Source organism: Lasioglossum baleicum, unplaced genomic scaffold, assembly GCF_051020765.1.
Source record: "Lasioglossum baleicum unplaced genomic scaffold, iyLasBale1 scaffold0065, whole genome shotgun sequence".
NCBI classification, from domain to species: Eukaryota; Metazoa; Arthropoda; class Insecta; order Hymenoptera; family Halictidae; genus Lasioglossum; species Lasioglossum baleicum.
This window is the reverse complement of record NW_027469125.1, coordinates 559193-581511: the sequence shown is the minus strand read 5'-3', so window position 1 is coordinate 581511 and position 22319 is coordinate 559193. Positions and strand designations below refer to the sequence as shown.

General features: G+C 46.0%; 1 protein-coding gene across 1 annotated transcript; it reads right to left on the bottom strand.

The window, feature by feature from the left end:
• Positions 1-16377: 16377 nt before the first annotated feature.
• On the bottom strand, positions 16378-20207 carry LOC143219744 (uncharacterized). Its single transcript, XM_076445624.1, has 4 exons — positions 19120-20207; positions 17445-19056; positions 16758-17084; positions 16378-16389 (listed from the first exon to the last, which is right to left on the bottom strand). The coding sequence occupies exons 1-4, from the start codon at positions 20205-20207 to the stop codon at positions 16378-16380; spliced, it is 3039 nt and encodes a 1012-aa protein (XP_076301739.1).
• Positions 20208-22319: the final 2112 nt, after the last annotated feature.

Sequence of the window (22319 nt, the reverse complement as noted above, 5' to 3'; positions counted from 1 at the left end):
TCTTTCTTACGTCATCTAGGCCAAGGACAGAGCTGTTAGGCACCGCCCCCTTTCTAAGAAAATGTAAAAAGGTGGGGGACCAATGCATCCTATAAGAACATTGTATTCCAAGCGTTGCGCTTCAGATCGAGACAATCAACACGAAAAAAGCATGATGTATTACAACAATCATCCGCTCACTGAATGTGATCATTCAAGCATCGAGGAGTCACACAAAAAGAGGAGACTAAATAATATGTAAGTAGAAACATAAAAAACTTGTGAAAAAGAAATGTTGAAAAAACATCTAATTCTTTAAAAAAAAAATCTGTTGCAGGAGTTTTGACAACAGCGACTCCATTTCACAATCATCGAGTAGTTTGCACAGAATCTTGAGTCGAAGATATTCCATAGCTGGCAATTATTTTAAATATCTCGAAATTGGTGTACACGTTGGCGATGATATTTGTGTGGAACTAACTATGGGGATAACCGTGGTAACGAGATCACATTTTCCCGGGATGCATGGACAGAGTTGTTGCGCACGAAGGAGTGTATTTCCAATTTACTTTCTATGCAGAAACAGTGTAGAAAAATGAGTGATGATTTAACATTGCAAATAGTTAATCTCAATGGTATGAATCTAGTGAAATTGTCGAATCAGTTCACAGCTCTATACATCACGGAAAAAACTATGCGTAACTTGTACAATCTCGAATTCTGCATACACAACATGTATTCATGGCTGATCGGCAATGTTCCCACGATTACCGATAAATTTATGAATTTTGTCATTGTGGTGAGGGATACCAACGCGAAGAATATCGTGAAAGCGATTGTCGAGAGCGAATTTTTTTATCAAAGTTCATTGATTGATTGTGAACTGGTGGCTTTATGCACTAATATCATTGCAGTCGAGGCGCAAAAAACGGATAGGTTAAAATATTAATGTTGTGTGAAAATTGTCTTTTGTAACAATACATTATTTTAAAAATAAAATTATTCAAGAATATCTCTTTTATATTTTTTTTATTACAACATTACATACAATTCCTACAGAGAAATGAAGCAGAATTATCACAATATATAATAAGTATAGTCGTTTTACAAAAAATTAATTATCATAACTAAAAATACAAGTAGAAAAAATATAATTATAAAGTATAAATATAAAGTATATTCGTTTTAGATATCCACGAATTATGTGACGCATCCATTCCCAGCCATTTCACATATACTTTATTTCCTTTTCTGCGTAATATTTTTTCAACTAAGTATATGTCAGGATATTTTGCCGCACGTATCTCATGTTCATAAAATCCTCCGGCGATAGGTTTGTTCGTAGAGTCGACCAAGAGATATGTGACAGGATTCGTTCGTTTTACCGCGATAATCTTGAATATTTCAGTTGACCAGTTTGGCGTGTATCCTTTGTTGAATAAGGTTTTAAACTTGCTGACACGCACACGATCATCGACCTTGAATTTGGCAGGACCAGCAATCTTCACGTTGCTGTACACGGTGGACAGAAGGTGTCCAGCATTTTTACGGCTCACGTCGACGGGTCGCATGCGTATTGTACGATGTTTTCGATTATTGTAGTCCTCAGTCAACGTGGGAAGCGCATCGATCCAGCGATATTTTCCACTCAACGAGAAAAATTTCCACATGCTATTCTTCAGCGTGCGATTGAAACGTTCCACGACGGAAGCTTTCATAGTGCTAAATGTAGAATAATGGTGTATGTTACGACTCTTTAGATAGTCTTGAAACGTTGTATTGTAGAATTCTTTCCCCATGTCGGTCTGCAAGTTGTTCGGGGCTCTACCATCTTTCTTCAACGCTGACGCGAAAGCTTTGCACACGTCGCTCGCATTTTTACTCTTCAAAGGAACCGTCCATGCATATTTGCTAAATACATCGATTATCGTGAGAATATATCGATGCCCTCCATTGTCTCGCGCATATTTTTGAACTTCAACGATATCGGCTTGCCAAAGATCATCGAATCCTCGCACGATCACACGTCTACGCGGGTAAAAACGTCTCGCCGGAGCATGCAGTTCTTCCACCACGTTTTCTTTACTCATCGTCGTTCTTGTAGCGTTCTCTCATTAACCGATTATTCACTTTTCAATCCAACTATTGGAGCGATGACTGATTCAGCTATCCAACTCGTTGAAAGCGACGCGTATCGTCTCTTGCTGTCGCTACTCAACTCGCTTTTCAATAGAGTCTTTACCTCATATATACTTTTCTTAAAATCTTCAGTTATATTTCCATCCCCCTCATTTTTTTCTCTCAAGGTTGATGATTTTTTATGATAACTTGATGACTCGATAAATGCTACTTAATATTGATAATGCAGGTACAGGTACAGACAGGTACAGATACAGCTACAGACAGGTATGGACAGGTACAGACAGGTACAGACAGGTACAGGAACAGCTACAGACAGGTATAGGAACAGCTACAGACAGGTACAGGAACAGTTACAGGCAGGAACATGAACAGCTACAGACAGGTATGGACAGGTACAGACAGCTATAGACAGGTACAGACAGGTATAGACAGGTACAGGAACAGCTACAGACAGGTATAGGAACAGCTACAGACAGGTATGGACAGGTACATGAACAGCTACAGACAGGTACAGGAACAGCTACAGACAGGTATAGACAGGTACAGGAACAGCTACAGACAGGAACAGACAGGTACAGGAACAGCTACAGACAGGTACAGACAGGTACAGGAACAGGTACAGATACATCTTGTCCAGTATGTTCATGTATGATGATTGCTATCCATGGATTCCCCTCAAGGACCGTCGACACGTTTCTTGTCAATATTTCAAACTCGTCTTCTTTTTACTTTCTCCTTCAAGGTCTCGTTGATATCAGTTGATTTCATATTTTCATTTACATCATATCGAATGCCTTGTATCGTAGCCAGTATTTCAGACTTTATCGTTTCTTTAATGGTTTTCAGGTCTTTGATCAGTTTTTCATTCTGTTCAGCTAATATTTCAGACTTTATCGTCTCTTTAGCGGTTTTCAGTTCTTTGACCAGTTTCTTCACAATCTCGGACTCAAGCTTCACGTTAAGCGTGTCCACGTATACTTTGGTTGCAACATGATCGTTTGCTTCAGGATTCGCCACGCGTCCGATCCTCATACCTTTCGCATCATACAATTTAGCATCATCATTTAAACATATAGCATTATCATGCACATAACTTTTAAAAACGCCGAGATAGAAAATCGAAGAAACATTTGACTCGGCTTTGTTCGCTTCGCGAAACACCATACCAAATTTGTCGATAGACATTGTTTCACAAGCTAGTGTTTTTCTTCGCTTATCATCAACTCGTACAACTGTTTGACCTGCTCTTCAATCCACAGTATTCGTTGAAATATCTCATCCAGTTTTATCCATAGACTTTGAAATCTCAAGTTCCAGCTTTCACCGTTGTCCTCCCCCGAGGATATTGTTTGATTCGTTTTACAACAATTAAGACGAATGCGCATTCTATCGAGCTGTACCAATTGACATTTCATTCATCACTAACTCAATGAATGCACGCGCTTTAATTTATAATTATACTGGCTTCACGAAGTTCTTCGATTATTGACATTATTTCATTGTTATGGCTGGAATGTCCGGCATTCTTCGAAGCGGTTAACAATTTCATACGATCGACGAGTTCGTTTGGATCATCCCAATGCACGTAATCAATCGGATTGTTAGTCACACGCATAGAAGTTGGAAGTTGTATCCCCTTCCCACCACGTGACGAAAACATCGGTCCTATAATTTTCTTATACTTGTAACCTTTGTTTCCCTTTAGCTGATTCCCACGTCGATGCGCTTGCGTGAGAATGAGAATTCTTTTGTACACATTCTTATCATCCTCGGTGTACAACTGCTTGTCGGGTACTCTGTTGAATATTAATTCATAAAGACCATGAGTCCCCTCGTACCTTACTCCGTTAATGATGATATCATCATTGCTGTTCACTTCAAACATTGAATTTCCCAGCATCAGTTTATTGTCTTGGAAATATACCCCGAACACGTTGTCGGAATTTTTCATTGATCCGGTAAAAAATTTTTCTAAATATTCACGCGCCAAAGGTCCGAAATTCTCGGTTAGATGTTGATTTTCCTCCCGATAAGTTTCTGGATTTTCAAAAATATTACGCATTGAAGATTCCAAAGATACCGTATTCGGTGATTCGAAAGTATCCTGTTGCGACATCGTTGACTCGATCTCATCGTCAGCGAGCGTTACTTCATCATTCTTTTTCTTCTTTATTCTTCTTCTTTTTTTCATAGATGACGATGGCGTCGTTCCCCTAATATCTGAGAATCTTCTTTTTTTTTGTATGAGAGACGGTGGTGGTGTTTCCTTAATATCCGAGAACGTGGTGTCACTATCCGGTTCAACAGTAGATGTATTTTGAACTAGCTGTTTCAACGGTTCGACGATCGGCTGTAAAGTTGTTCGCAAATTCGTCTCGGCCATCATTTTCCCAACTTTCAACGCTAAATACTTTTTACGTATGGTATCACTGGTCTTCGCTATTTCATTCACGACTGAAGCTCGCAGCTTTTCATTCTTTTCCTTTTGAGCTGACATATTGGAAGCGCAAGAGAGATTTACAGCCCACGATACAGCACCAACCACCCTTACTGAGCAACTGTACTCGTTACAGTATGACAAACTCGTTAAATCCGCGTCTGTAACGACCGCGATTTGTAGGACTGTCTTTATCGATTACGAGAAATCCATACTTCTTTCGCCAACAATTTGCACATAACGCGCTAAACGTTTCAAACGACATATCGGTATTTACATGATCCTGATGAATGTGACGCAAGTTCATGGTATCCTGTTTGAACAAAACCAGTAGATTGGCATTGTCACGAATTAAATGTTTAGGTATTCTCGCATACGACTGACCCAAGTAGAAGCAATCGACGTGTGAATGTCTACCCATCGCAAAATACTCTCTCATGATATCCTGCTCGTCACACGCCACATCGTCGAAGATAAATATCGAATCGGGGCGTACCTCTGTAGGGGGTATTACGTCAGCGTTGTCTGCGAACGCGAAGTAGCCTACATCCTTCCCCACGGATGAGAACAGTTTGCTCAAGTATTGATATTTTGGCTGATTCAGCGATTTTGAGTATACATAAACGTTTGCAAATCGTAGTCCGTTCGTAATCTCCAGCAGGCTGATCATAACGTTTGTTTTACCGCATCCTGACGGACCGCTTATGACACATCGTACATTGCCTGGTAACAATGATCCATGTTTTCGCATCGTCTCGTCGCAATCGTCGAACGCGCGACACGTTGGAACACGAATATCCAAAGATTGCCTTACAAAATGCATGGTTTGATTGATTCGATGAGGGAGGGGGAGGTAGTATTTATATGAGAGCTCGAACACCGTAGGTATCAGTCACTCCCCTCCCCCGAACGTGTTCTTTTTAAAAGAGATAGTAGGCAAAATAGCTTATGAATCATCATTCACTCGGTTCGCATACGGGCAAGGGGTTTTTAAACAGAGCTATAAACGCGCTACCGTTTGAATTGCATATACCTGGATATCAATTCTGCGGTCCTGGTACGAAACTGACTGCGCGATTAGCTCGTGGGGATCGAGGAATCAATCCGTTGGATACAGCCTGTCGAGAGCACGATATAGCGTATTCGCGATACAAAGATCTTGAAAATCGTCACAAGGCCGATCACGTTTTGGCTGATCGAGCGCTGCATCGGATAACGTCCGGAGACGCAACTTTGGGAGAGAAGGTGTCCGCGACTGCAGTGTTGGCAGCCATGAAAGCTAAAACGAAATTGGGCATGGGTTTGATAAAAAAAAAAGGTGAAAAGAAAAAAAAAACAACGAAACGAATTCTCCCGATCGCCAAACGTGGTGGTTTTCTACCGTTGCTGTTACCCGCTTTGTCGGCTATAGGCGCATTGACGGGTGGTGCCGCGGGAGTAGTCAAAGCTATAAACGCTGCAAAAGCTGCTAAGAAACAATTACAAGAAGCGGAGCGACACAATCGAGCCATGGAGGGTCGTGGGATACATCTCGCACCGTATAAGCATGGAAAAGGTTTGAAGGGGAAAAAAAACAACGAAGAAGGACAACACGACGACAGATATCGAATTGATGGTCATGTGTAAAGGATTACCGTATTTTCGTCGAGTTTTTATGCGTGACGATTTACCGCTGCGTGCGTGGGTAAACGAGCGAGGTATAGTCAATCTAGATAATAGTCGTGGACCGGGAACGCACTGGGTCGCCTATATAAAACACGGCTCGCGTGTCAAATACTTTGATAGTTTTGGAAATCTTCGACCGCCGATTGAGTTGATTCACTATTTCGGCGTGAACGTGACAATCTTATATAACCACGAACGTTTTCAAAACTACGACGAAAGCGTGTGTGGTCAATTGTGTGCGAAATTTCTCCGAGAATAAAAAGACCCTGGAAAGAGTCTCTCTACACGATATATGCGAAAAAGTCATTTACGTTTACATTGTCGGGAAGAAGCAGCATACTATCATCAAAGTACTTTCCCCCCATAGATCTGAGCAATGGCGAATATGAGCTGGGATTGCTCGATTTGCAAACTTATTATACGATACCGAACATCAGTGCCAACATTGGAAACAATAGATTCTACTTCGGTGAAAAAGATGAGGAGATCATCATCCCCGACGGTTCATACGAATTGGACGCAATCAACGCGTACTTGAGGCGAGAAATATGCGCACGATATCCCCCAAAAAATGTTGACGAGACTGCCACCTCAGAATATCCGCTGGTCTTACGGGCGAACAACAACACCATGAAAAGCGAAATTAAAAGCAACTATCAAATAAACTTTGCAAAGCCTGGCAACGTGGGATCCATCCTAGGATTTTCCATAGATCGTGTTTTACCACCAAACGTGTGGCATACATCGAACACACCAGTGAATATCATCAGCGTGAATATCGTACGAGTGGAATGTAACATAACCACCGGATCGTACGACAATGGTAAACTCGTTCACACGATACATGAGTTCGCGCCTCAGGTACCACCAGGATATAAATTGTCGGAAACGCCTGCGCGTGTCATTTACCTTCCGATCGTTGCACGAGTAATTGACGATTTAACCATTCGCATAGTTGATCAATCCGGACGTTTGATTGATTTTCGAGGTGAAGAAATCACGGTGCGACTACACGCGCGACGAAGCAATGCTAATTCATAATACGGTATTCCATACATTGAACAACAGCATCGGCAACAACAGCAAGAAACTAACCGCAGAAAAAAGGTTGACGATTCGTAAGAAATTAACTGTGGAAAACGCAAAGTATCTACAATCTTTGGGCTTTATTGTTAAAAAGTGAGAGATCATGTTTGATGACATTTTGAACATCTCCGAAGCGCCAATCTTCGACAATCGCATAACGAAGATTGAGCTGCACACATACAATCCGTATGCTAACACAACGTTTGAAAACAGCGATGAGATAAGGATACCCATTCAACAACAAGACCTATACACGCTCCCATGTAAAAGCTTCCTATACGTTGAGGGAAAACTTAGTTTACCAGGAAAACTCGAATTACCGGTTGAAGGAGAATCCCACATCGATACGGTAACTCTCGAGAACAATACTGTTGCGTTTATGTTTGAGGAAATACGCTATGAATTGAATGGAGTGGAAATTGATCGGTCCAGAAATCCTGGCGCGACGACAACTTTGAAGAATTATGTGAGTCTGTCTAGAACGAGAAGCAGCGCATTGTCCAACGCTGGTTGGCTGTATGGTGATGATGGACAGAAGCAGACTGCAACGGCCACGGCTGCAATATATTTCAACTTTTGCGTACCTATGAGTGTTTTATTAGGCTTCTGCGAAGACTACAAACGCATCGTGATAAATGCTCGGCACGAATTAATTTTGATTCGCTCGCGTACCGATGCGAATGCGTTGTACAGTCCTTCCAACAACGCGAAACCTATTCTGAATCTATACAAAATTCAATGGCGAATGCCTCACGTCACATTGGATGAAGTACATAAGCTGTCCATGCTACAGATTTTAGACAGCGACAGACCGATCGACATGACCTTTCGATCGTGGGATCTGTATGAATATCCTCTACTACAGACAACTACGAAGCATACATGGGCGATAAAAACGGCTCTACAAATGGAAAAACCGCGATACGTGATATTCGCTTTGCAAACCAATCGAAAGAACAACTTAATGAAAACGGCTACACGATTCGATCATTGCGCATTGACAAATATTCGACTTTACTTGAACTCGGAAACCTATCCATACGATGATCTAAATATCGATTTCGAGAAAGGTAAATACGCGTTGCTCTATGACATGTATGCAAAATTCCAAGAATCATACTATGGAAACGGTGAAGCGCTACTCGATGTCACGGATTTCTTGCAATACGGTCCACTCGTCGTTCTCGATTGTTCTCGACAAAACGAAGTGTTAAAAAATGCTACGGTTGACGTGCGAATTGAATTTGAATGTCGAACCGACGTCCCCCCATCGACAACAGCCTACTGCTTAATACTACATGACCGTATCATGGAATACAATCCACTAACGAACATTGTTCGAAAAATTACTTAAAAAACGCTTGTACAAAAAATATATACTTTATCAAATAAAAAATTATGTGAATGATTTTTTATTTAAAAACAATCCTCATCCTTGCAATAGCGCTGTACCACCCCTCGAGAGAGTTTCTACTCCACTTTTTCAGAGTGGTATAGAGTTTCCCCCTTATCATTTTGCCGCATGTAGGATTGTACCCTCGAACGTGCTTCATGATTCTTATTCATATCATTGCAAGAGGTGCGTTTCATAATCTGTAACAGCATTATTTCGCTGCTGATGCCGAGTTGTCAAGCTGGGGAAACATCTGAACACAATCCTACATCACCGAGAGAATTTCTACTTCACTTTTTTTTTCAGAGTGGTATAGAGTTTCCCCCTTATCTTTTTGCCGCATGTGGAATTGTGCCCCAGATGTTTTACGGTTCTTATCCATATCATTGTAAGAGGAGCGTTTCATAATCTGTAACAGCATCCTTTCGCGGTTGATGTTGACTTGTAAAGTCTGAGGAATTTTGTCTTTCCTCTATGAGACTTTTCTAATCTAGCAAGCTGCAGTAGTGGCGTTCTTTAACGGTTTGGAGTTACCAGGTCAAAACATCTGGTCACATCAGTTCTCTCGATTAGCACTGATTGAATTTCGCGAGTTCAGATTTCATTATCTACTGCAACGAAACGTCTTTTCTAATCTCACGAGATTTCATTGCATCTTTTTCCGGAGGGGGTACTTGTATAAAACAATGGGTGTTGACAATGTCCAAGCACATTTCAAGATGTTATACCTAATTGTTGAGGCTGAAGTTTCCCTCAGTGGGTATTTGGAGTTGGTGGTAAGTATAAAGAAATAAATAATATTTTATTAAAGATATTTTAATTAATAAATATTATTACAGAATTTCAACACGGAGGAGGAGCGAACAGCGTTCAACAGGGGATGGCAGTATGCCGTGAGGCATAGTGCTGATGAATGGGACGCGTTTGCCACAATTGATATTCAATTAGATATGGTGCGTAAGTTACCAATTTTTATATTTATTAATAATTAACACTTAAAAATAATTTTTATATTTATTAATTTAAAAAAAATTATTAATATTGTAACAGACCTACATAACATAGGCCTGTTACGAACAAACCCCTGTCACACCTCCACCGGTTAGACACGACGACGCGAGCTAGTAACGTACCACCGGCCTCCTGTCACAACAACAACACCGCCTGTACCGCACGTACCCCGCACCCAGGCCCGTATTCCAACGGGAATCCAAATCAAATTTCCAAAATACTGTTCGAAAGACGGTATACGTCACCAGCAAAATACCGCACCGCACCACCATCCCTTACCACCAAACCATCCCTATAAAAGCCGGCACGAACAGACTAGAATCACCTGAGTCTGCCAGCAGTTATCCAGGAACAACCACGTGCGATATTCCAGTGCTGTGAGTATTCTACCTGTAACCGTTGTCCACGTCTCCGCCGTTATCGGCATCCTGGTTCCGCTGGTACGAGCCGTGCTCTACCTCGAACACTCGGTGTGTCACCGGTCTCTTTCGCTAGGCGCGTCGCCTCCGAGAGTCGACGATTAAGAAGCGGTGTGTCACCCTTCGACCTCGTCGAAACCCTGTCGTCCTGCCAGTCCGCTGGTGCGAGCCGTGCTCCACCTCGAACACCCGGTGCGTCACCGGTCACTTTCGCTAGGCGCGTCGCCTCCGAGAGCCGACGAACAAGAAGCGGTGCGTCACCCTTTGACTTCGTCGGAGAACCTCCTGTCCAGTTATCCCGTCGCTCCGCTGGTGCGAGTTGTACTCCACCTCGAACATACCCGGTGCGTCACCGGTATATTTCGTGATACGCGTCGTCCACGAAATCGGCCGAACTAGAAGCGGTGCGTCACCCTTCGACGTCGCCTAAGAACCGCCTAGAAAGTCACCCTCGTGAGGCGAGTCGCCCACGAGGCCAGTCGAGCCAGACAAGGTGCGTCACCTTGATCGAACTCCCTGAACGACTGTCCGGAGGGACTTCGATGACCCGTGCGTCACGGCCATCGAAGGACCACGACAACCCGGCCTAGGTAGGGAGATCACGACGACAGTCGTGATCTAACTCTACTCCTGTCCATCCTGCCCGCGTCCTACGCCACATACAGGTTCAGGTAGCACTCGCACGGTCACACGTTCTAAAGTCACGGGCACCGTAGTATTTCCACCGCGCACTGTATCCTGAGGCACCGTAACATACGCGACCGAAAGGCAGCGAGTATAATTTGTTTAACCGCAACCGAATCGTCGCAGTTATTTCACCCGCATCGACTCCGTTCCTCGCGTCGACACTCCACTTGTCGTTTAGAACCCTGGGTCGGCGAGCTGTTCAACACCAAGGAGCCCGAACGCGAGGAAGCCGACCGACGACGAAACACACCTGTTACATGGCGCCCGAACAGGGACTGACGGAAAGGCATCCGCGTCGCGATTAGCTTTTCAAAATAAACAATCACCGGTTCAACACGGTAACGCGCGCGTAACCAGAGGACCAGTACGCCGCGTAACATTCCTGAGCCGCGTTGAACCGTGACCGCGCCGGCACACACACGCGTTTCGTACCCCTGACGCCATCTCTGGATGCGCACCGGTATTACCTGCCCCGAGAGTCGAAATTTCGAACACGCCGCGTCGACGAAATTTACCAGTAACCTGGTCAACGGACGAACACCGCCAATAGTGGACCAAGTAGATTCACCTGCAGATCACCGACCTCGTCGACATGACCGAACCGAAGACCCCGCAATTCTTAAACACCATGCAACCAGGCACGTCCCGACAAGCCGACCCAATGGCCGGCGTCGGCAGAATGGCCGCAGCAGAGCAAGAAGACACCGGAAAAAGAATGGACCGGATGCGCAAATGGGGATGCACGACGGACGGCAAGGACCCTTTTCGGTTCCTCGAACGGATAGGAGAACTAGCCCATTCATATCGCATCTCCGACGCAGAATTGTTAGAGGGGATGCCGGAACTTTTGCGAGGAGACGCCCAAGACTGGTACCGGAGCAACCGATACCAGATCAGCACATGGGAGGAATTCACCACAGACTTCCTGATGGTCTACGCCGGACACAAGACCCAGGTGCAACGAGCACGCGAAGCACGAGCACGCGTACAGAAACCCGGAGAACCGTTCCATGAGTACATGAACGCGCTCACCACCCTCATGAGAAGAGCGCTCATCCCGACGGACGAATACCTGGAAACCATTTATGAGAACATGCTGCCCGATTACACGGCCATCATCGATCCAGAAGCGATTTCCAGCATCCGAGACCTGCTCCGACACGTGCAACGCATCGAGAGAGCCATGGAGCGGAAAAATCAAATGCAACGGACTGCCAGCCGGCCTCTCGCCGCCGCCATCAACGAGAACCAGGACCACACGCCAAACCAGGCACACGCCGAACCAACCGAGGTACGACTCGCCCGACTGAGCAACACACCCCGTGGGGAAGGGGACGCCAGTGCGATTCAAGGTGACAACACCAACAGCTACAGTCGAATGACACACTGCTGGCGGTGTAAACAACGGGGCCACACCCGTTTCGAGTGTAGAAACGCCTATCGGAGATTCTGCTCGCGATGTGGTCGAGACGGCATACGCACGGAGGAGTGTCATCCGTCGGGAAACGACAACCGGGGCCCGCCGTAGACGGGCGCGCGCCGGCCCCAGGGATAAAGTACCCACCCCGCCCCTCCCTACCAACCCGGATATTGGGAAAGGAAAGCACCGCCTTGCATGATACCGGTGCCCAATTGTCATGTATCAACGCCGGAGCGTACAAATGGGCCCCCGGAGTGCGGCGGTACGACGTCGACACCCAGTATCGGCCAGGAAAGCCGAACCATGTAGCAGACGCATTATCCCGCATCAAACCGGTACCAGGCGTCAGTCTCCTCCGCACCAAACCGCGTAACGACTCCTGGTACGAGAAGAAGATGGAAGCCGTGCAGCACGATCCCGCCTCAGTCCCGGATTTCCGGATTTACGAGGGAAAACTGCAACGACGAATACCGCAGCAGCTCGATTACAACGAGCCAGATTCCGGAAACGCATGGAAAATATGCATACCGGCAATCGACCGAGAGGCAGTGCTACGGCAATTTCACGACGACCCCACCGCGGGACATCTAGGAATCGCCAAAACGAGCGTCCGCATTGCCCAGAGGTACCACTGGCCGGGGATGTTCCGAGACATCGCACGGCACGTTCGCAGCTGCGTCAGCTGCCAACAGTACAAGTCACTGCCCGTACCGCCACCAGGACACCCACGCGCTATGCCCACGGGTACAATGGGGCCATCTTCGCGACCACGACGCGGACAAACCCGATTATGGGGTCTCAAACCGGGGTACAACCCCGAAAAAGACGTGCGCCCGGAAAGCATCGAACCAGACGCCCCCGCGGAGCGAACCAGGATGCCCGCAACCGCCCCTGACCAGACGGCTACCCCGGCCCCACGCGGCCGAGGCCGACTCCGGAAAATAATCAGTAGCCTTTATGCAATTTCCAGATTCATGCCAATGGACGATTTCTACGACGAGTTACGAGACCTTTTCGGCGACCTGTCGGACGATGACGAGAGGCCCCGAACACCCTCCACCCCCGCTCACTTAGCTCAGGGAGAGGAGCAGGTGGGGGACCCACCTCGGCAAGAGGGGACGACCCCGCACCAGATCGCACCAGCCAGAACCACCAAGTTCCGGATCCCGAAACTCTCCAGGGCTCGAGGAGGGACAACCCAGGGGGAGAAACCGCCACCGCCAACCGTCATGGCCGCAACGGCCAAACCAGGAGGCCTCTCAGGGACGGAAATCACCGCGCGGAAAGCCACCCGCCCGCGACCAGTCGCCACCTCACGACGAACACCAGGTGGCCCCGATAGGGAGAGGGACGACACCTCCACCCCACCACAGAAGAAGAAGAAAACGGTGATCCGGGCAGTAGTATGGCGACCAGGACCAATGGACGAAGGTAACCGGGCACGATCCGGATCGACCTCCAGCTCCCGGTCCAGCACATCCACAATCCCGCCCACAACCATCGAGGAGCACCGGAGGATGGCGGGACATGGGCCGTCCATCGGGCTCCCCGCTGGGCTCCCCGAACCACCTAATTGGTGGAAGAAGGGTGACACGGAGGCCCTGCGACCACCGGTCAAACGAACGGCACGGATGCAAGGGAAACGACCGATACCACGGGAACCGGACCAACACGGGGAGGCACATCCGCCAAAGCCCGTACCAGGCAGCACCACGAAACCAGATACCACCTCGCACCAGAAGACCCCGGCAGCAACACCCCCGCCCAGAGAAAAATGGGTCCGGCTACCACGAGAGGCGCCACCGCCCGAGAGGCCACAACCAGAACCCACACCCGCACGGGCGACGGACTTCACGCGCACGCCAACCACGGGAGAAGGACCGGCAACACGGACCACCCGGTATATGGCCACAGAAAGAGATCCGGGAACGGCAAAGCGGGAACCGACTCACCCGCCACGGTAACAGGACAAACGATCCTCACTCGCCACACAGAAACCGACGGCACGAGAAGCCCACAAAGAACGGGCACAAGACTGGGAACGTGCAGCCAGCAATAACAAGGGGGTCCAAGGCCTGGAACCAGGGAACGGGGGTTTCCCCGCACCACCAGACCACGTTGACGTGCGGCCACCGATACGGTACCAAGGAAAGGACGCACCGTGCCCGTCCACATGGTACGTACTACCAAACGGGAGACGCGTCGAGGTCCCCCTGCGGCTAGTCACCGCCAAACGGTTTGTGACATCGATGGGGAACGAAAGATGGGTCCTCCACTTCGATCGAGCCGGACGACTAAGGCGCTGTCGACAACGCCAGGACACCGACAACAGCACGCCGCCACAATAAGGGAGAGCGGACATCCGTATACACAAAGTTTTTATTGTACCCTGTGCCAGGCTATTACGTTTTTGTTAGTTTTCTGTACAGAGGGTGTATTCAACCTTTTTGCATTTTTTTTCGAATAAAGACACGTCGCACCGCCTTTCGCTCGCTTTCCCGAAGAAGGAGGGGGGTGTAACAGACCTACATAACATAGGCCTGTTACGAACAAACCCCTGTCACACCTCCACCGGTTAGACACGACGACGCGAGCTAGTAACGTACCACCGGCCTCCTGTCACAACAACAACACCGCCTGTACCGCACGTACCCCGCACCCAGGCCCGTATTCCAACGGGAATCCAAATCAAATTTCCAAAATACTGTTCGAAAGACGGTATACGTCACCAGCAAAATACCGCACCGCACCACCATCCCTTACCACCAAACCATCCCTATAAAAGCCGGCACGAACAGACTAGAATCACCTGAGTCTGCCAGCAGTTATCCAGGAACAACCACGTGCGATATTCCAGTGCTGTGAGTATTCTACCTGTAACCGTTGTCCACGTCTCCGCCGTTATCGGCATCCTGGTTCCGCTGGTACGAGCCGTGCTCTACCTCGAACACTCGGTGTGTCACCGGTCTCTTTCGCTAGGCGCGTCGCCTCCGAGAGTCGACGATTAAGAAGCGGTGTGTCACCCTTCGACCTCGTCGAAACCCTGTCGTCCTGCCAGTCCGCTGGTGCGAGCCGTGCTCCACCTCGAACACCCGGTGCGTCACCGGTCACTTTCGCTAGGCGCGTCGCCTCCGAGAGCCGACGAACAAGAAGCGGTGCGTCACCCTTTGACTTCGTCGGAGAACCTCCTGTCCAGTTATCCCGTCGCTCCGCTGGTGCGAGTTGTACTCCACCTCGAACATACCCGGTGCGTCACCGGTATATTTCGTGATACGCGTCGTCCACGAAATCGGCCGAACTAGAAGCGGTGCGTCACCCTTCGACGTCGCCTAAGAACCGCCTAGAAAGTCACCCTCGTGAGGCGAGTCGCCCACGAGGCCAGTCGAGCCAGACAAGGTGCGTCACCTTGATCGAACTCCCTGAACGACTGTCCGGAGGGACTTCGATGACCCGTGCGTCACGGCCATCGAAGGACCACGACAACCCGGCCTAGGTAGGGAGATCACGACGACAGTCGTGATCTAACTCTACTCCTGTCCATCCTGCCCGCGTCCTACGCCACATACAGGTTCAGGTAGCACTCGCACGGTCACACGTTCTAAAGTCACGGGCACCGTAGTATTTCCACCGCGCACTGTATCCTGAGGCACCGTAACATACGCGACCGAAAGGCAGCGAGTATAATTTGTTTAACCGCAACCGAATCGTCGCAGTTATTTCACCCGCATCGACTCCGTTCCTCGCGTCGACACTCCACTTGTCGTTTAGAACCCTGGGTCGGCGAGCTGTTCAACACCAAGGAGCCCGAACGCGAGGAAGCCGACCGACGACGAAACACACCTGTTACAATATTAAAAAACTTTTTTTCTTTTCAGGACATCAATGAGCAATAATTGGTATCATAAAAAAGGAATCCCTCAACCCAGTCAATATTTTGAAGTAATGTTTTAAAAATTTTAAAAATGTAAAAAATTTTTTATAATAAAAATCATTTTTTTTTTTTAATTATGATTTATTTAAAAACAATCCCTCATACTTCTCAATCTACTACTCAATCCTACTTAATGTAATAAAATTTTTTTTTATAATAAAAAGCATTTTGAATTAAGATGTATTTTTTATTTAAAAAACAATCCTCCTACTTCCCAATCTGAAGCGCATAGAATATAATGTTTCCATAGGATGCGTCTCCATACCTTTTTTCTTTTTATAAATAAAAACTTCTCAATTGATACTGTAATGCCCCCAAGGAAGAGTATTGATTAAATTATTACAAATATATCGCTTATCGTCATACGGGCTCAATGCTAATTTTATTTCCGACATCGAATACACCTGATGTCGTACAGACGCTATACAATTACTGCTAACACTCTTTTCGGTATGATTATTAAGACATTCGACATAGTCTTCGAAACTTATATCTCGAGCGGTAACGTTTGTCCTAATGCCTTTGATCTTTCTGGTTTCGCAATCATCATGCACGCGAATCGCATACATTTTCGAACGAAGTCCTACGAACTCTGTCATGATTTTACCACCATTCTCATCCTTCATCAATCCTAGTTGTTTCTTGTTTGCAATCGGAACACCGTAAACGTTGTTCACTGTATAATTACTGGTGTCATATCGATGGATATCACGTTTCAGCAGCGTCTCGTACGCGTCATCGCAAGTGATTTCATATATCAGACTATCCGTGTCCGTGTATAAAATCTTACAATTTTGCTGGAATTTTGGATACATGTACTCGTAATGAAAAGTGTATAAATGAAATTTTGATATATCCAATATGGACATGCCTACGTAGATGGGCTTGTAAAATTTAACGAGCAGCTTTTTCATCTGAATCGCGACGAAGTCTTTGGAAAACACTGTATAACTGTGAAAATTTGGTCTAGCTATCAATCGTTCAACTCCGTGTCTACCATTCCATCGAGAAAGTAATTTCACGATCGCATGATTTCGAACGTTCTCGATCGTTTTTCCAAACACAGCATTGTTCATTAATTTGAACAAATTCTTTGAAAAATCGTTGGTTGCGTTAGTGCGTAATTTTGTATTCAAGTCGATATATTCGTGCAACCATCGCGACTGTTGAAACTCTAGAATTCGATGAATTTTCTTCAATTTCAGATTATGTTTTAAACTTTGCTGGAGGTATCGATAATGTATAACATATCGCTCCTTATTGCGAAGTGTTGCCAGCAACTTTCTTTGACTCGAGCTGGTTGCTGCATCGTGACTTGGACAAAATGGAAGATCTGCGTGAGCATCGTGAATTTCGCGTGGATACTCTAAATCAACCTCCAAAATGTATCCTACAGGGCTATCGATTGGAATGGATTCAATGTTGAAATTATCAATATCCTCCACCCATCGAAAGTCTCTGTGCGGTAGAGGTTGCGACATGGCCCAACCATACAAATTATTCACGTCAAAATACATTAAGTAGGTGGATGGTTTACTCGAATCGTGGGTAGACAAATATTTGTTGTTTGCATATGCATATCTGTGAGAACATTGGCTCAATCCACCACGTATTCCTCGCTCCACGAACAACAGCATATCGACGTCGGTGAACAACTCCAATTCAATCTTCGTCATTTTCAACATCACATCCCACGCGAAACCGGGGAGCGTGAAATAATGTGCTGGATCAAGCTTGTAATTCTCGAGACAGTCATCGCGAAAATTTTCGAAAACATCCGCCAACAACAATACATCCAATTTTAGATATAAATCACTGTACTCTCCTAGCGTTTGTATAGTGAAACGCGACCAAACAGTATTTGCATGAAGGTAATCGACGTCGGATATCTCACTACCATTTAACCGATTGTAAAATGCTTCGCGCGGTGGTAAACATGTATCATTTAATTTATCGTACGATGCCAGATAGTCGTATGGAAACACGCCTTTTCTGGTCAACAGATTGAAATCATCGTTAGAAAGATGTGTAAATTCACCTCGTACGATGCGTAATTTATTTTTGTCTAAATACGATGACAGCTTGTCCAGACTTGAGTTCAAGAACTTGAATGAGTCGATGAAGCGAAATTTCAAGAACTTTACATACTTTCGTTCTTCACCCGGCTGTCTCTCGATGGAAACGTTTTTTGTGAATGAGATATACTTCTCTTTCGTCAATGGTAACACGTCTGTCCGTCCCTCGAACGAATTTGCTAATTCTTTTATGATGAAATGTGCATCGTAGCCTGATAAATTATGGAAAACCACTGGTATCACGTACGAAGATTGATAGCTTAAATTGCATTCGTTATGAGCTGGACCACGATATGCGCCCGTGAAATGACAATGATCACGCACTCGTATATCGTTTTCCTCAAACGTTTTCTCACAGACATGACAATGTGTGGCTGTACGAAAATTTAATTTTTCTGCTTCAGTTAGTGGATTCATTGGCACCGTTTTATCAAATAGCGGCTGTAATTTCTGACTCAGCTCGTACAACCTGTTTGCAAACCATGCAGCGCATCCCGCTTTATCACGATAAACCTGATACTCGCACAGCGATTCATCGTAGCGACAATGTATATAGTATCCTATACTAAACGCGTGGTGTTGTTGATATTGTACGCGTGCTGCACGGTCTTCTCCCTCCTGTTCCTCAGGCAGCAGCAGACACTCCAAGTCAGCATAGATAATGAATGGTGTCTGTTCTTTGTTTACAAAATTTTTAAAGTGTAACCACTTATCTTCGCTCGTTGGAAGCGTCAGAGCACAATCATACATTCGTTCACAGTCGATTGTATGAATGTTTAATCTCTCCAGCGTAGGGAAATATTGCAGGCACCTGTGGGAAGAAAACTTTTCTTGCTTCAAAGAATTTAAAAAAACAAAAAAACGTGCAACTTACCGATCACAAATATGTTTATGATTTTTCTTCTTGCTAAGCTGTGATGAAACCAATCTTGACAAATTTCGTATACATGCGAAATGGCCGTGCGTCTTTGCAGCATTCTGGATAAACAGCAAATTGACATGTCTTCTCCGTTTCTTCTCAGTCAAATGAAGTGTTACACATTTCTTGCGCACCCATTCGAACACGTTTATGGAAACATCGTTTTTTCGTTCAAATTTTCGAATGTCTTTGAACAGCATAGGCGATTGAAAACCTTCGGTTTGAAGCACTGTTTTGTAGTGTGGATATGATGATAAACGCAATGGATTTGTTGTTGTCTTGGCCGGATAGAGACCAACCACGACCGCCCAAAAAAAGCATGCCTCATCCTTGTTATTCACATTCACGACCGCTTTTTTCAGCTGAATCGTTCGAGGCAAGTAGGTTTCAGTGGTGCAGCCGGCTTGCAATGGCTGGTATTTGCTAAAGTTCACAATCAAATGCAGTATCTTCGACAGTGCCCACCCGCTGTCTCGCTCTTGAAACTCTTCCAACGATGTCAAAATCGTTGGCACAACGTCTCTCTGATACCACTGTCGTAGATTGCTTGTCCGAAACAATGCAACGTTTCGCGTGCCGAAACTTTTCACGGAAACCTCGTTGGTGTGTTGCATGAATTCTGCCTCCAACGTCACGCTAGCTTTCAGCGATGAATGTACGTTTAAAAATTCTGTAACGCGCCCTGTAACCATTCGTTTCGCATGTTGTAAAAATTGTTTAGGATCGATATGTTCCACGTTGATAACGATGCCAGTCGATATGCGACTTTTAAATGCCGACTCGACATTTTCCCAACGGAGCGTCGAGGCTCTCGCACCGCCGCGATCATATAAACCTCTACCGGTGTGCGGCGAGGAAATACGTTTGTGCAATGAAACGTTTAAAGTTTTCATACGACACATAGTTGATGTTAAACTAGATTTCATGCTTCCCGACAATTCATCCTTTGCACTGGATAGATAATTGATGCAGCACTGCAGAGACTCGATGTACGAGCGATGCCATTCGTGATACTCGTCCATAGTTTTCACCAGCATTGACATGCTTGTCAAACACCTCAACATTTTTTTCCATGTTACAATCATCTTGCTATCGCACGGTTGTTGGCCAAAATATTCCTTTCAACTTTGATTAGCTAAATTTCCAATTCACAAAATATAATTGCACTTTGCAATGTAACGTTTGCCCCGTTTTTTAATTATAAATATCAAAATAACTTTTTTGTCACGGCAAACGCTTGCAACGACGGAACGTTTGCAAAGACTACAATTCACATTCCATCGTGTGCTATTTATTCATTGCTACCCTTAGAGATAAGGGTGATGTCTAGATGACGTAAGAAAGAAGGGGGCGGTGCCTAACAGCTTTGTCCTTGGCCTACATGACGTAAGAAAGAAGGGGGCGGTGCCTAACAGCTTTGCCCTTGGCCTAGATGACGTAATGCTTGTGCAATACCAAAGGAGTATCACCTTTCAGAGGTATTGTCCCCCCTCCACGCGAAAAAATATGATGCAATAAAATATGATGTAATATATGCTTGCGCATTACCGCTCTGCGGTACCACCCCTTAAGTGATGACTCAGCAGCTCTGTCCTTGGCCTAGATGACGTAAGAAAGAAGGGGGTATGACTCAGCAGCTCTGCCTTTGACCTAGATGACGTAAGAAAGAAGGGGGCGGTGCCTAACAGCTCTGTCCTTGGCCTAGATGACGTAATGTTTGTGCAATACCATTAAGTAATGACTCAGCAGCTCTGTCCTTGGCCTAGATGACGTCAGAAAGAAGGGGGCGGTGCCTAACAGCTTTGTCCTTGGCCTAGATGACGTAATGCTTGTGCAATGCGGTACCGCTCTCCCGTGAATTGGAAAGTTCCTCAGAACCGCCTGAATTGGGAAGTGTCACAGATCCCGCCTATATATCCTACTGAGAACTTATGCAAAATATGCATTTACAATTTCATTTTTAAATTTCGCAGAGCATCACAACAGGATGTAGGCGGTATCAACCAGCGCTTCATTACATTCATAGCTTAATAGAAACTGCTTTTCGCGAATAAGTTTTTAAATTGGCGGGGGCCAGACCGCTCGAAGCAGGGTCGCTATCGACCGTATCGTCGAGTGCTGGATTGACCAGAAAGGCTGGTTTCAGCAACTCGATGGATACATTTTTCGACGTGCCATTAACGTCAATTTGAAATACCCGATCAGAAGGACGGGAAAGAACTCTGTGAGGTCCCGAGTATGGTCTCTCCAGAGCCTTTTTGGCCATGTTACGCATGAAGACATGCGAACACTGATACAACGATTTGAAAATGAATGCGCGCTTCTTGTTGTGATGAGCTGCAGGTACCGGACGAACCTGACGCATGTGCTCGCGATGTTCCTCCAAAAATATATTAGGGTCCGGCGTGAAATCCTCCGGAAGAAAGAATTCTCCGGGGAGACGAAGCGTTGTTCCGAAGATAAACTCTGCGGGAGACGCATTCGTGTCCGTACGGACATGGGATCTCAAGCCAAGTAAGACCGTGGACAGCGAGCGCGTCCAGTCAGTGTCACGATGACACATTAGGGCCGCCTTTAAGGGACGATGCCATCTTTCAATAAGTCCGTTAGAAGCCGGGTGGTATGCAGTTGTGCGGATTCTCTCGCATCCGACGAGAGATAAGAGTGCCGTAAATAGACGCGACTCAAATTGTGCACCTTGGTCCGTCGTTATGACTTTCGTTGCGCCATAACGCGAAATCCAGGTATTGAAAAACGCACGAGCGATGGTCTGAGCGGATGTCTCAGGAAGTGGGACAGCCTCGACCCATCTAGAAAAACGATCGATCATCGTCAAAATGTACTGCATACCACGTCGAATTGGCAAAGGACCAACAATGTCCAAATGTACATGGTCAAAACGACCATCAGGGGCAACTATCTTGTCAGGCAACATTTTCACGTGCCTGGATATTTTGGACTGTTGACAGTCCACGCACTCCTTGCACCATCGCTGAATATCGCGATGCAAGTTAGGCCACACATATCGGTGCCTTATCAATTTATCGGTCACTTGAGGACCAGGATGCGCAGGCAAGTGAAAAATGTTGAAGACAGTTCGGCGCATCTTTGCAGGAATATATGGCCGAATGGCCTCCGCTGAGATTTCGCAACTG

Bases quoted from the DNA above. Each gene is read 5' to 3' on its own strand.
- LOC143219744 (XM_076445624.1), bottom strand. From the start codon at position 20,207: ATGTCAATGCTGGTGAAAACTATGGACGAGTATCACGAATGGCATCGC. The intron at 19,057-19,119 runs GTAAGTTGCACG...TTCTTCCCACAG, and splicing joins CATAAACATATTTGTGATCG to GTGCCTGCAATATTTCCCTA. The intron at 17,085-17,444 runs GCAACACTTCGC...GTCGCGATTCAG, and splicing joins CGAGTCAAAGAAAGTTGCTG to ATGAAAAAGCTGCTCGTTAA.